The following is a 12,139-nucleotide window of genomic DNA, read 5'->3' on the forward strand; positions in this document are numbered from 1 at the left end:
GACGGTTTTACTTCAAAAAGCTTGTTATGACGGTTAAGTCATACAACAAGTTTAAAATAATATCTTGTTCTTCTTCTGAACGTTTGTTGTCTCTTCCGATAAAAGTTTCGAACATGAGAACCAAAAAACGTTTTTTGAGATTGCGGAAGAGTTCAGGCAAATTTTCATATTCTGGATATGTTGGGAGCAGTTCAAACATCTGAGCTGACTTTCGGACAAAATTGGGACAATGTCAACAAATTCATCTTTGGTCGGACTGCTTGAAGGTAAGTCCCTTACATGTAAGTAGCTCTGGTAAAGTCTTCTCATTTCTGCTAACTTCTGGAGTATAGCTTCGTAGTTTAGGAGTTTTAATTTTAATTGTCTTATTCCACTCTTGACATCTAAACGGTAACTATCCATGAGGTCAAGAGTAGCTTTGGTAGCTTTAAGTGGAGCTATCTGTTCCTTGACTTCTGCAATTTTGGTTGCAATTGTGATTTGAGCTCCTTCAAGTTCGCCGTCTATGTCGTTCTCAACACCTTCAACCATAGCTTGAAACTCTTCATCGGTCCATTGAGATTGGTGTGGGACGAATTTAACTTGCTTCATTCAAAAAATGAAAAAAATGTTTTTACTCTAAACGTTAAGGTTTACTGAATTGGTTGGATGTCGCCTTCTGAGGTTATGAAGAACGGCCGTCCTGAGAAGTGGAACAGTGCTCTGAGAATTTGTATAATTCGTGGAATTGGACTCTCTCTGTTTGGAAGTAGTATCCATGGGCGCTTTGCAAAGAACTTGAGAAGAGCTTCTTTCTTCATCTCCTTTATGTCGTCGAAAGGAGTGTTTTCTGGTATTTGAATTGGAATTCCGGTTTCAATTTCGATTTTCAGCGCACCTCTTCCAGACAACCAGAAGCCGAGGGACTTGTTGGCTTTGTCCTTGCCCAAGTACTGCTTAACAACTTCATTTATCTCTATAAGGTAAATTGCCTCATCTAATGGCTCGATGTTGTCCATTGTACTGTTTCAGAACAATACTTGTACTTTTTCAGAACAATACTTGTACTGTTTCAGAACAATACTTGTACTGTTTCAGAACAATACTTGTACTGTTTCAGAACAATACTTGTACTTTTTCAGAACAAGACTTGTACTGTTTCAGAACAATACTTGTACTTTTTCAGAACAATACTTGTACTTTTTCAGAACAAATTTCCCGTAAAAGCTCTCAATTTGTGAGAAAAATTTTCTGTTTCAGAACAATATTTGTTCTGTTTCAGAACAATATTTGTACTGTTTCAGAACAATACTTGTACTGTTTCAGAACAATATTTGCACTGCTTCAGAACAATATTTGTACTGTTTCAGAACAATATTTGTACTGTTTCAGAACAATATTTGCACTGCTTCAGAACAATATTTGTACTGCTTCAGAACAATATTTGTACTTTTTCAGAACAATATTTGTACTTTTTCAGAACAATACTTGCACTGCTTCAGAACAATGTCCGACGTACCACCAACCGAGTCCATTCCCAAGCCAGAAGAACCGAAAGCTGCAGAACCACAACAGTCTCCTCAGCAACCTCAGTTCCAGCAAGTCCCTCCGAATTACTACCAATTTCCACCTCAAGGTTACTACCAATTTCCACCTCAAGGTTACTACCCACCACAAGGCTTCCCGAACTACCCTCCTCCTCAGCCTATGCCTTACTTCCCCAACCCTTGGATGTTTATGCAAAACCCTGCCCCACAATTCCAATCTCAATCCAAGAGAGACCAAGAGTTCGAGGAAGGTCTGAACCGCTTACGCAAAGAGTATGCTACTGCCCCAATGGAAGACGACAGGCTTTCAGTCTCTTCCCTCAAATCGACCGATTCGACTCGTACCACAGATTCGGTTCGTGACCGTGAAGACTACCTCAAGCAGTCTGAGAGACTCTTCATCCTACAACCATTTACAGTTGGAGCTCTCAAGAACATGCGCAATTACGAAGGTCAGACACCAGCTGGAGACCGTAAAACAGACGTACTCGCAAGAGCAGTCCAACTGGTCAAGACAAAGACCGAGATAGTCGACTTCATTCTTGCAGCTTGCCCATACAAGTAAAAAAATAAACAATTACGAGTTAAACTTTTTACTCTTTCTTTTCTGAGTTGTTTAGAGCTGGTTTCTCTTGTAGGAACCTTTCGTACTCTTCCATGGTCATGTAATTGCGAATTTGGTACGCAATTCCAGGTTCGTTGTTTTTGAACCTTACGTATGTAACGCTTCCATCCTCCTCAGGGAAGTAAGCTGCTAACATCTGACCAAGTTTTCTCGGTGACTCGGAGCTCATAAAAATGTCACTTTTTAAACGTTAAGTTTTTAGTCTTATTTTACCCTTTGTTTACCCTTTGTTTACCCTTTGTTTGTCAAGGTAGTATTGGAGTGCAATTTCTCCAAATTCTCTGTGTCGGAGTTCTTCAGCATTTTCCAAGGTGTTCCTGGAGAACTCAAAGAAGTTGTCAAGAACATACTGCCATGCTGCTCTTCTGAGTTCGTCGGTATTTTGGAAGTGTTGCACCTTCGAGTCTTCGGACATGAAAAAATAACACTTTTTCTATTAAACCGTTTACAATTTGAATTTTGTTGCTGAATTCAGCAAAAATATAATTTAGGGTAGAAGGTTAGATCTAACCTCTTTTCTAACCTCTTTTCTAACCTCTTTTCTAACCTCATGAATTTTCATGAATTTTATACAGAAAATGCTTGTTTTGAGGTCGAGCCACTTTTGGCTCCACCGTATTCTTTCAACCAAAACTCATGAATTCGGCAAAAATATATTTTAGGGTAGAAGGTTAGATATAACCTCTTTTCTAACCTCTTTTCTACCCTCTTGAATTTGTCATGAGTTTTCCCGAAATAAAAAATAAAGTTGGTTTTTTTAAAAAAATATTTTTTTATTTTTATTGTAAGAACATGTTAGCAACAACAGCACCAAACTCGTTAGTCATGAACCCAACTTCAATGTTAGTAGAGATGAAAAGCTTCATTCCTTCTTCATATACTTTCGAAACAAAATCCAGAAGATAAAGCAAGAACTTTTAACAAGTACTTTGGACTGTTGTGCGAAAGATGAAACAAAATGAACAGTATCTTTATGACATGCAGGACCTCATCGACCATTTACCCAAATTGCCTGAAATCCAGCAACAAAAGCTTACTATTCCAGAATTCGATGAAATAGAAGTCAAAGCAACTGACTCAGTAGAAATAAAGAAGTTCATACGAAAGGTTAACTATGAGTTTCTTGGATTTCATTGCAACCAAAGTCATGGACAAAGATTGCGATATGGTATATAAGAACATCTCTGACATATACAAATCTGGGGAGTTTAAGACCTACGACAACTTTGTTTCGTTAGTTGCTGAATGTGTATGGCAGATAAGAGATAAAGATAGAAGAGGTAAGATATGGAATGAAAGATAAAACCCGCAACTTTTGAGTTAAAGAGAGCAATTGACGCCTTAGTCATACTAGCAGGTAAGATTTCAATGTACAATGCTAAAATGAACCCACAATGTTCAAAATGTAAAGCAGCAATGAGGAAATATAACTACTCCGTCAAAGAGATAGAACGTATGCGAAACGACTATGCAGACTTAAAGAAAGAAGTAGAGAAACCAGCAGAAGATAAAATGGACATGTTGACATTTCTGAACAAAAACTATCCAACAGCTGACGATTTCCTTCTATCTGATGTCAAGAAGAAATATAAAGAAACATTCGGCATAGTTAAAACATTCGATGTACTGACAGAAGAAATAGAAGCTACGAAATTGTTTAGAATTTCACGAATTCACAATGTTTACCATGTAAAACGCTTATAAAATAACTGGGGTAGAAAAGAGGTTAGATATCGGGGTAGATATACCCTTCTACCCTAAACATTATTTTTGCTGAATTCAGCAACAAAATTCTGAGTAAAATAATTTTTAGGGCTTGTGTCAAACCGTTGAGTTTTCACAAAATTTAAAAAATAACGTTTACCATGTGAAACGCTTATAAAATAACTGGGGTAGAAATGAGGGTAGAAAACGGGGTAGATATACCCTTCTACCCTAAAATATATTTTTGCTGAAAAATGACCAAATTTCATGAAATTTCTCTAGACCGACTTTTACAGGGGTAGCCAAAACTCTATGAAAATCGTGAAAAATAACAGAGTATTTTGACAACTTCAAAGAGGAAGAGTAAATGCACTCTTTATTTTTCAAGCTTGACTTTTTACAATTTGAACTTTGTTCGCGTAGATGTGAATTCTGAAAGAAGTATGAGGGTCTTGTATGACTTTGTACTTCTCCCAGAGTTCATGTCTGTCAAACTTACCTGCCATGGACTCTTTCATAAGTTCCATGAAATCGTCTTCGGACAATCCGGGGAAAAGTACAATGTCAGTAAGTATTCTTTTAACATCCTTACTTAAACTCTTTGCTGTCTGTACACATATTACGACTGAGATGTTAAAGTGTCTGAGCTTCTTAAGAATTCGACACATGTCTTGTTCTCTATTCTTTAACAAAGGATGAGAAGCAAAGTCATCTAAGATAAGAAGACATCTATGAGGGTAAGTCTTCCAATCGTAAGATTGCAATTTCTTCGAAATGTATTCTATCTCTTTCTGTTTGTTTCTGAAGTGTTTCTTCTCTAATATTCTCTGCATTTCCTCATTTGGGTCTTTAAACTTAGAATTTATATACTCATTTATAGCATTGTACTTCAAAACTCTTCTTTGGTACTTCTTTATCCAATCTAACAACTCAGAGTCTTTTATACATACTAACTTAGACTTCTTTATAATATCTTTGAACGAATTGACGTTTGGTCAAATTGACCCGAAGTACTACAAATGACAACTAACTCATAGAATGGGTTCTTCTCATCTAGTTCTTGTTGTTGTGCAGCCATTTTAAGATAAGTGAAAGTCTTACCCGACCCAGGTGGTGCAATTAGACCTGTTATACCATTCTGAGCAAATAAGAACTTTTCATGTATGGGTTTTATCTGAGCATTTTCTAACTTCCTCTTGTTCTTGTTCAAAACATTCTCAAATTTCTTGTCAATGTCAGCAAACTTTTTTTTCTAACATATTTTTTAGAAAAATTAAAATTTTTATCTTTTAGAAATGTCTAGCGATTTCGCTATCTATATTCGAGACAAGCTTTTCGACTCTAAAACTTCTGTCGACCATAAAATCTTACATAGTGTAAACAAGAAAGGTGAATTTGTTCTAAAGTTCTGTTTCTGGAATATGACAAGAACCATAAAAACATTACAAAGAGCAGTCTTAAAATTTGTCAATGACAGACTTGTTGACAGATGACGCCGATTGGAAAGATGAAGTCCAACAAAAGTTCTTAGAATGCAAAGAAGGCACATGCGCTGTTCTTGAAGATGAAATAGAAAACAGAATAGAAGAGCTATTAAAGGACAAAGAACTTTTACATAAATATGGTTCTGAGAATTTGACATAACTCCACCAGAAAAGAAGAAGAGAGAAAAGAAAGAAAGAAAGTAAAGAAAAAGAAAGTAGAAGAAGAGAAGAAAGAACCTGAACCAGTTCCAGAGAAAAAGAAATTTGACATGTAAAAATAAAATTTTATTTTTAGAACATTTCTGGGTCAATGTCAATGTTCTCTTCCTCTTTAGGAGCAAACACTGGCTTAGACTCTAAAATCTTTTTACCCAATTTACCTTGAACTTCAACTATCTTAGACTCATAATATTCATAGTCGTCTGCTTTCTTTGGTTCATAAGGTATAACAAGTTTGTATGCTTTGCCTTCTTTAAGGTTTGAGAACCTTCTGTCAAAATTTTCTTTGACTGCTAACAAACCTTCTATGTCTAAGTCTTCAAATTTCGCACCATTTTTAGTCACAATAGCAAACTTAACTGGTTCGATGTTCCAAACTTTGTCAAATGTAGACTTTTCAAAATGGTAGAAGTAAACATTCAAATAAGCGAATGGGTCTAGTTCTTCTTTAAGTCTGACATGTATTGTTGACTGAAATATATTTCGTCATCTTTTCTATCGGATAAAAAAATATTTTTTTAAATTTACTCAGAAAAATTTTTCTTTGTATATACGCCGTTCTGAACATCTAAAAGATTTTTGACATTTGCCAAGAATGTTCGTTTAGACGCTGCATATAACCATACTCTTGACAATATTGTTTATATACGAATCGTACAATGACCTTTCATCTAAACACTCAAAGTTAGTCTCATCTATAAACAGTTCATATACACTCTTGTTTGCTTCTAACAATGTTTGTCTTTCTTCGGTATATGGAATTTGTCTTGGATTGAACTTAGAAATATCTAATGTCATGAAATATGAGAACAAGTGGTTGTAAAAGTTAGGTGTCAAAGTTTCTGCTAAGTCGTCAAAATATTCTGTATCTTGCATATGAGAATCTGACGTTCTGACAACTACATATCTTCTGTCAGAACTTTCTAACTTCATCGGAACGGCATTGTTTGAAACCATGATGAAATTTGCAACATTTTCACAAACTCTTTGGTCTTTATATTTTCTTTCAACAACTCCAACTTTGTCTGTTATAAGACTCTTCAAAGCATCTGAGTTTAAAACTTTTGTTGTATCTATACTTTGAAGTTCGTTACATACTATAAGTTTCATATTCTCTATTGAAGAGTTAAATTTACCGCAGATGTTTTCTAAGTTTGTCATATTCGGGTTCGAATAGCCCTCTAACAGTTTGCATAAGATATCTGTAAAGAAAGTGTTCTTACCTGTTCCTTGTTTTCCAATTATAATGAGAGCAGTTTCATTTTTAGCACTTGGATGTTGTAAGATGTTTGCAAACCAACATAAGATATACTCATAACCTTTTCGTTTCCATTGCATATAATTTCTTTGACATGGTCTAACCAAGCTTCTATAACATTTTCTTTCCATTCTACTTGTTCGTATTTATATCCAGTGAAGATAGAATAGAAGTTTGGAGATGGTGTATAGAACTTTATACCTCGAACTGAAAAATCTTCTAACTTTGACAATAAGATATCCCAAGCATCTAACATCTTCATGCCAACTTGTACGACTTTTATTTTCTTAAGTTTTGTCTACATTCTTGTTCTGAAACTATTGTTGCTCTTGGTTTGTTAAAGACAACATCCCATTCTTTCATGACATAACATTCTGGGGCAGAGTCGACATAAATGACTAAACGTTTCAAATTCTCGACTGCTTTGTTATAGTCTCTAAATGGACACATATTTCTGAACGCTTGGAAGTCATAAAAATCTGAAACGTCTATTCTGTACATTTTTATAAAAATAAAAAAAATATTTTTTTATTCTTGACTTTGTTGTTCTTGCATTTGTTGCATTTGTTGTTCTTGAGCTATTTGTTGTTGAAGTTGTTCTTGTAGTACAATACTTTCACCAGTTGCATCTTCCAATTCGAAACTTTCTGCCGTCATTGACAAATACATAGGACATAAAAGTTTTACAGGAACAAAGTTTGCGTCAACTAAGGTTAAGTTTATGTTTGCTAAAGTGTTTGAGTTTACTAAAGCTGAAAACTCTGCATTCGAATGAACAATAGGCAAACCAGCAGAGAAAGTGTTGTTTATACGCATGAGTATCTTTTGGTCATAGTAGTTTCTGTCGACATTCGAATAGCACTTTGAACCTAAGTTTGAAACAATATATAAAATAGGTGTACTTAAAGTCAATGGAACAGACAACCTTGTATGACACCTTTTCCTGTTATAGGAAACTGTTGGTAGTAAAAACCAGATATAAGTTTTGTATTATAGCTCATATCGTTTATAGTAAACTCAGTCGGACATCCAAACATAATGAAACCTGCTCTAGTTGCAGCACATGTTACATCCGTCCTTAAAGTATTAAATAAGTCAACAAAACCTGTTGGTGGTATATCTGAGTAAGTATCTTCAAAGAAGTATTTTTTACCATTCACAACAATAAAATCTTCTGGTGTCAAAAGAGCAAAACAGGCTTTAGTCGTCATTGTGTTTAAGGTTAGTTTACAATATCGTCCTTGAGGACTTTGTAAGTTTGTTGTTATAGAATTATATGACTCAGGGTTTTTAGTCGTAATAGTATAAACCACTATGTCTTCTGCCATTTACTTAGCAAATAAATTTTAATGAAATGTTGTGGTCGTCAAATATTTTTATGACGTCTGGGAAACTATATTTTAAGTTCAACGTTTCACCTCCTTTCATAACGTATATCTTGTCAATGACATTATATGAAACACCACAGCAACTAATGTCGGGTTCTATTTCTTTGATGTTTATATCGTCTGCCTCTGTCAAAAGTTTCAATAGTTCTTTCAAAACTTCATGAGGTGCGATGACATATGAGTTCACTTTTACAGGGTTGTGCTCAACCAAGTTTAACATTATACCCAAAGCTGACAAATCTTCTCCTGAGTTTTAAGTTTGTCTTTAAGTTGTTGGTAGTCGTTTCGAATATCTGCAACAGAACTTAAGTCTCTGCTAACTTCAGGATATGTTGGTTGTTCTTTTACAGGAACTATTGTTATACCATCTTCGTCTTCGTATGGTTTCCCCACTTCAACATCTCTTTCTTTGACATTGACAACAACACTTTGACTGTTTGTTTGAGTTGGTGAATTTAACTTCACATCTGCCACCGCCATTAAACCTTTTGAAACACTTACGCTTCTATTTTTCGGAAATGACATTTTACTTAGAATAAAAAGATGGACGTATTTGAGTATCTCTTCGAATTGAAGCAAAACAAAGTTTACACACACAAACAATACAAGTTCATTGACAGAATAGTTCTTTATACAAACAATGGAAAATGTTATAGAATAGCAGTCTTTGCTGAACCAAAATATTTTCATAAAGCAAAGAAAGTTGGTATAACTGAAATGGTGAAAGTTCTTGAAGCAGACAAAAATATAACAACAAAACTGACCGATATTTCTAAAGGTAAGTTTATAATACAATATTATATCAAAACTGGCGTACTGTCAATATTTGACGGAGAGAAGTCAGTTCAAGAACAACTTACTGACCTGCTGCCAAAATCTGCTCGATGGAAGCTGTCGTTATGCCAATCTGAGGAGCCCCAGCAGGTTTCATCGAACGAATCTTCAAAAGAGCATCTTCCGTGAAAAGTGCTATTGGTTTTGTAAACTTCTTTGCTTTCAATTCATCTGGACCGTCTCTGTCACCAGTATATTGTATTTGACTGTACCAACAGTTGAAATACCACCCATAAAGTCTTCTGAGTCAGCAAATGGAATGCCAAGCCAAAAGTTTGAACGGTCTCCATTTGTATATTGAGTTTTTTGACTCCTGTATGGTCCATACTTTCACATATGGCATAATAGAACTTTGCATTTCAGGGTTAATGGTTGTTGTGAAGTTGTTGTTAAAGTTCATAGCATCTAATGTCAAGTTGTATGACCTCATATCCTCAACTGTAGAATATTCTTCTCTTGGATAGTATTTGCCATCTATGTTTATATGATATTTAATACCAGGGTTGTAGAAGCAAGAATAGTCATTTATAGTTCGTCTGAACAGTACAAACATAGTATCTGCATGTTTCATTGCAGTTGTTAAAGCAATATCTGTTCTTGCACCTGGGTCAGCACTTTGGTTTCCAACTTCACCTGCAAAGTCTTTGACAGATATTTGGTGTATAGGGAACATAAGTGGAACTGCAATATATTTGGCAGCTAAAGCATTTGAAATATCTGGGTCCAACATATAGACTGCAAGTCTGCTTTCTATTCTCTTGCATTCAAACTTTTCGCATGTGAACTTAACTGGGTCCCAAGCAGTTCCAGCAGCATTGAAATAATAGTTTACTTCAGTGTTGAGGTTTGAGAAACCAAAGTCTAAGTCAACTTTGTCTTTGCAAAATCGGCGAATGACGTTTGATTTGCTTCCCTTTACGTCTGTAAGAGTGAATGGGTCTTGTGTTGGTGCAATGACTAAGTTATTTTTGCTTGGAGTAAGTTCGATAGAAATTTTTCCTGCCCAGTTTGGCAAGTATCTTAAAAACCTGAAGATGAGGAAAGATGACAAAGGAACTCTAAGTTTCAGTTTTACTTTTTAGTGCTGCATTTTCTCCAGAAAGGTTAACATAAACTCCTGGAACGTTAGGGTCAAGTCTTCTTATTTTCTCAATAGTTGCATACTGGTCTGTTTGTTCTCTAGCTTGTGGTTGTACTGAGTTTCTCAAAGCGAACCATTCATAGTTTGCCCATGTTACTGTTTGAACTAAGTCAGAGTTAGAATATATCTTATATCCCATGAAAACTTCTGGAGCATATTGGTATCCGACATAGAAAATTCCATTGCAACCTTTCTTGTCAGACAACTTGGCAGAAGGTTTTATTTCAATGTCTTGTTCCACGTATAAGAAAGAGTTGTCAATAGAAATTAATATGAAACCTGTCGCAAGCAATATCTACTGTTGTTGAAGAACCTTCTCCAAACTCACCTACGTTTCCATAAGAAACAGCAGTTGTATATTCGTAAGTTCCAGGAACTATTTCTGACCTTCTAATGGCATTGTCGCATTCGTTATACCATTCGGAAACATTTCCATTCATAGCATCCAAAACTGTTGGCGTTATATTCTGAGCGGCGTACATTTCATATGAGTAAAAATATAGAATAGTTGGATTTATATGTCATAATAGAACCCACGTGGACCAAGCTTTACTTTCTTCCTGACTGAGTTTTTAACTCTTCTTTTTCCTTCATTGCCCTCTGCTTGAAGTTGTTGCATCTTTGCATTATGTTCATCTAGTATGTTGCAAATTTCCCATGTCCTTTTTGCCTTTTGGCTCTGGTCGCCCATCTCAGGTAACCTATATCCTAGAAAGAGTTTGTCATAGTCTGTATTTGAGTCTTCGCGTATTGTTTGCATGACTCTTTCCTGAGTTTCCGGTTCAAGCTCTTCAAACAGTGCCTGTCCATATGGAATATGCTCGTTTCCAAATATATGTTTTTGTAGCCATTCTGGTTTTCTTTCCATGTTACCAACTATATCTTTTGTGAATGGGAAAGCTTTTACCCAATCTTTCAGTCTTGCGTCGTTTATTTCTGTAGTTGGTTTTATTTTGTCAAGGAACATGTTTTTCAATACTAACATTTCATTTGGTACTGTCCATTTGAGTTTTCTTAAATATTCATCCCTTCTCGGTTCATTGTCTGCAAAGTAAGTTTTTATGACATTTTGTAAACTTTCGTTTGCAAGGTCATGTACAATAGGTTCTCTTCCTTCTCTTCCCTAACTTTCTTTCTAAACTCTTCACCAAATATACCATCTCTATGGTTCTGTGTAGTTCTTTGAGATAAATGTTCTAGAACGTCAGGTGTTATATTTCCATCAGCCATGTTCATTTCATACTGGTCCAAAATATCTGCATGTTTCATATCTTTCAATGGCATTAAAGCCGCGCTTAAAATACCAGCTATATCTGGTTCACCATTGACTTCCATTGCGTCTACAACTTCTTGGAATTGTGGTTGTAAGTTTATGAACCACCTATCCGGATTAGCTTTATGACCCCATCTCATTGTAGTTCCATCGTCTGCAGAAACAAAAGTAGGTTTGTTTCCATCTTGGTTAGGTTCTGAATGAACTTTAAACAATGTTTCATTTCTATATGTTTTCTTGAAATTTAACCTTTTATTTTCACCGAGTTCATCCGAAGATTGAACGTTAAATGCTCGTAAGTAAAAAGGGTTGTTGTATTTGTGTACATTTTTTTCAGTTCTTCCATTCTATGCTGAATATTTTCATCTGGTGTTGGAGTCTTTTGTATGTCGGCAAACATTTTTCGATATTCTTCTACTATGTCAGCCGAATTTTTTTTAGACTCTTGGAAATATTCCATATTCTCCGCATACTCTTGTTGAGGGTCAAGATTTTTCGGCTGTTCCAAATCTTCATCTAGTTCTGTGAAGTTAGTTTCCAAAGGAGTGACTTGTTCGTTTCCTTCAGGCTCTTCTAGCTGTTGTTGCTGAACTATTTCTTCCATGTCTGGTTGTATCTGAACTATTCTTCCTGTGGAGTTTCTTGTACCTCATCTGCTGGCATTTCATATATTCCGAGACCGTTTTT

The 12,139-nt window shown here is 35.5% G+C and overlaps 8 protein-coding genes and 3 pseudogenes across 11 annotated transcripts, besides 1 other annotated feature; 3 read left to right on the forward strand and 8 right to left on the reverse strand.

The window, feature by feature from the left end:
* Positions 1-12,139: part of a mobile genetic element that runs on past both edges of the window.
* TVAGG3_0148850 lies at positions 8-591 on the reverse strand (annotated as a pseudogene). Its single transcript has one exon. A coding segment is annotated over exon 1 (584 nt).
* TVAGG3_0148860 (uncharacterized protein) lies at positions 633-998 on the reverse strand (the record flags this gene model as incomplete). The annotated part of the gene is made up of 1 exon (XM_051224566.1): positions 633-998. One exon carries the CDS (start codon positions 996-998, stop codon positions 633-635), a length of 366 nt encoding a protein of 121 aa, XP_051109552.1.
* On the forward strand, positions 1,486-2,091 carry TVAGG3_0148870 (uncharacterized protein; the record flags this gene model as incomplete). Its single annotated transcript, XM_051224567.1, has 1 exon — positions 1,486-2,091. The coding sequence occupies one exon, from the start codon at positions 1,486-1,488 to the stop codon at positions 2,089-2,091; it is 606 nt and encodes a 201-aa protein (XP_051109553.1).
* On the reverse strand, positions 2,120-2,320 carry TVAGG3_0148880 (uncharacterized protein; the record flags this gene model as incomplete). The annotated part of the gene is made up of 1 exon (XM_051224568.1): positions 2,120-2,320. One exon carries the CDS (start codon positions 2,318-2,320, stop codon positions 2,120-2,122), a length of 201 nt encoding a protein of 66 aa, XP_051109554.1.
* On the forward strand, positions 3,535-3,855 carry TVAGG3_0148890 (organellar and viral DNA polymerase type B; the record flags this gene model as incomplete). The annotated part of the gene is made up of 1 exon (XM_051224569.1): positions 3,535-3,855. The coding sequence occupies one exon, from the start codon at positions 3,535-3,537 to the stop codon at positions 3,853-3,855; it is 321 nt and encodes a 106-aa protein (XP_051109555.1).
* Positions 4,239-4,688, reverse strand: TVAGG3_0148900 (protein of unknown function, DUF4106 family; the record flags this gene model as incomplete). Its single annotated transcript, XM_051224570.1, has 1 exon — positions 4,239-4,688. The coding sequence occupies one exon, from the start codon at positions 4,686-4,688 to the stop codon at positions 4,239-4,241; it is 450 nt and encodes a 149-aa protein (XP_051109556.1).
* Positions 5,631-6,011, reverse strand: TVAGG3_0148910 (protein of unknown function, DUF4108 family; the record flags this gene model as incomplete). Its single annotated transcript, XM_051224571.1, has 1 exon — positions 5,631-6,011. A coding segment is annotated over one exon (381 nt), but the record flags the coding sequence as incomplete, so codon positions are not given.
* TVAGG3_0148920 lies at positions 6,083-7,317 on the reverse strand (annotated as a pseudogene). Its single transcript has one exon. A coding segment is annotated over exon 1 (1,235 nt).
* On the reverse strand, positions 7,834-8,144 carry TVAGG3_0148930 (uncharacterized protein; the record flags this gene model as incomplete). Its single annotated transcript, XM_051224572.1, has 1 exon — positions 7,834-8,144. A coding segment is annotated over one exon (311 nt), but the record flags the coding sequence as incomplete, so codon positions are not given.
* Positions 8,748-9,167, forward strand: TVAGG3_0148940 (uncharacterized protein; the record flags this gene model as incomplete). Its single annotated transcript, XM_051224573.1, has 1 exon — positions 8,748-9,167. One exon carries the CDS (start codon positions 8,748-8,750, stop codon positions 9,165-9,167), a length of 420 nt encoding a protein of 139 aa, XP_051109559.1.
* TVAGG3_0148950 lies at positions 10,694-11,592 on the reverse strand (annotated as a pseudogene). Its single transcript has one exon. A coding segment is annotated over exon 1 (899 nt).

This window comes from Trichomonas vaginalis, chromosome IV (assembly GCF_026262505.1).
Source record: "Trichomonas vaginalis G3 chromosome IV, whole genome shotgun sequence".
NCBI classification, from domain to species: domain Eukaryota; phylum Parabasalia; order Trichomonadida; family Trichomonadidae; genus Trichomonas; species Trichomonas vaginalis.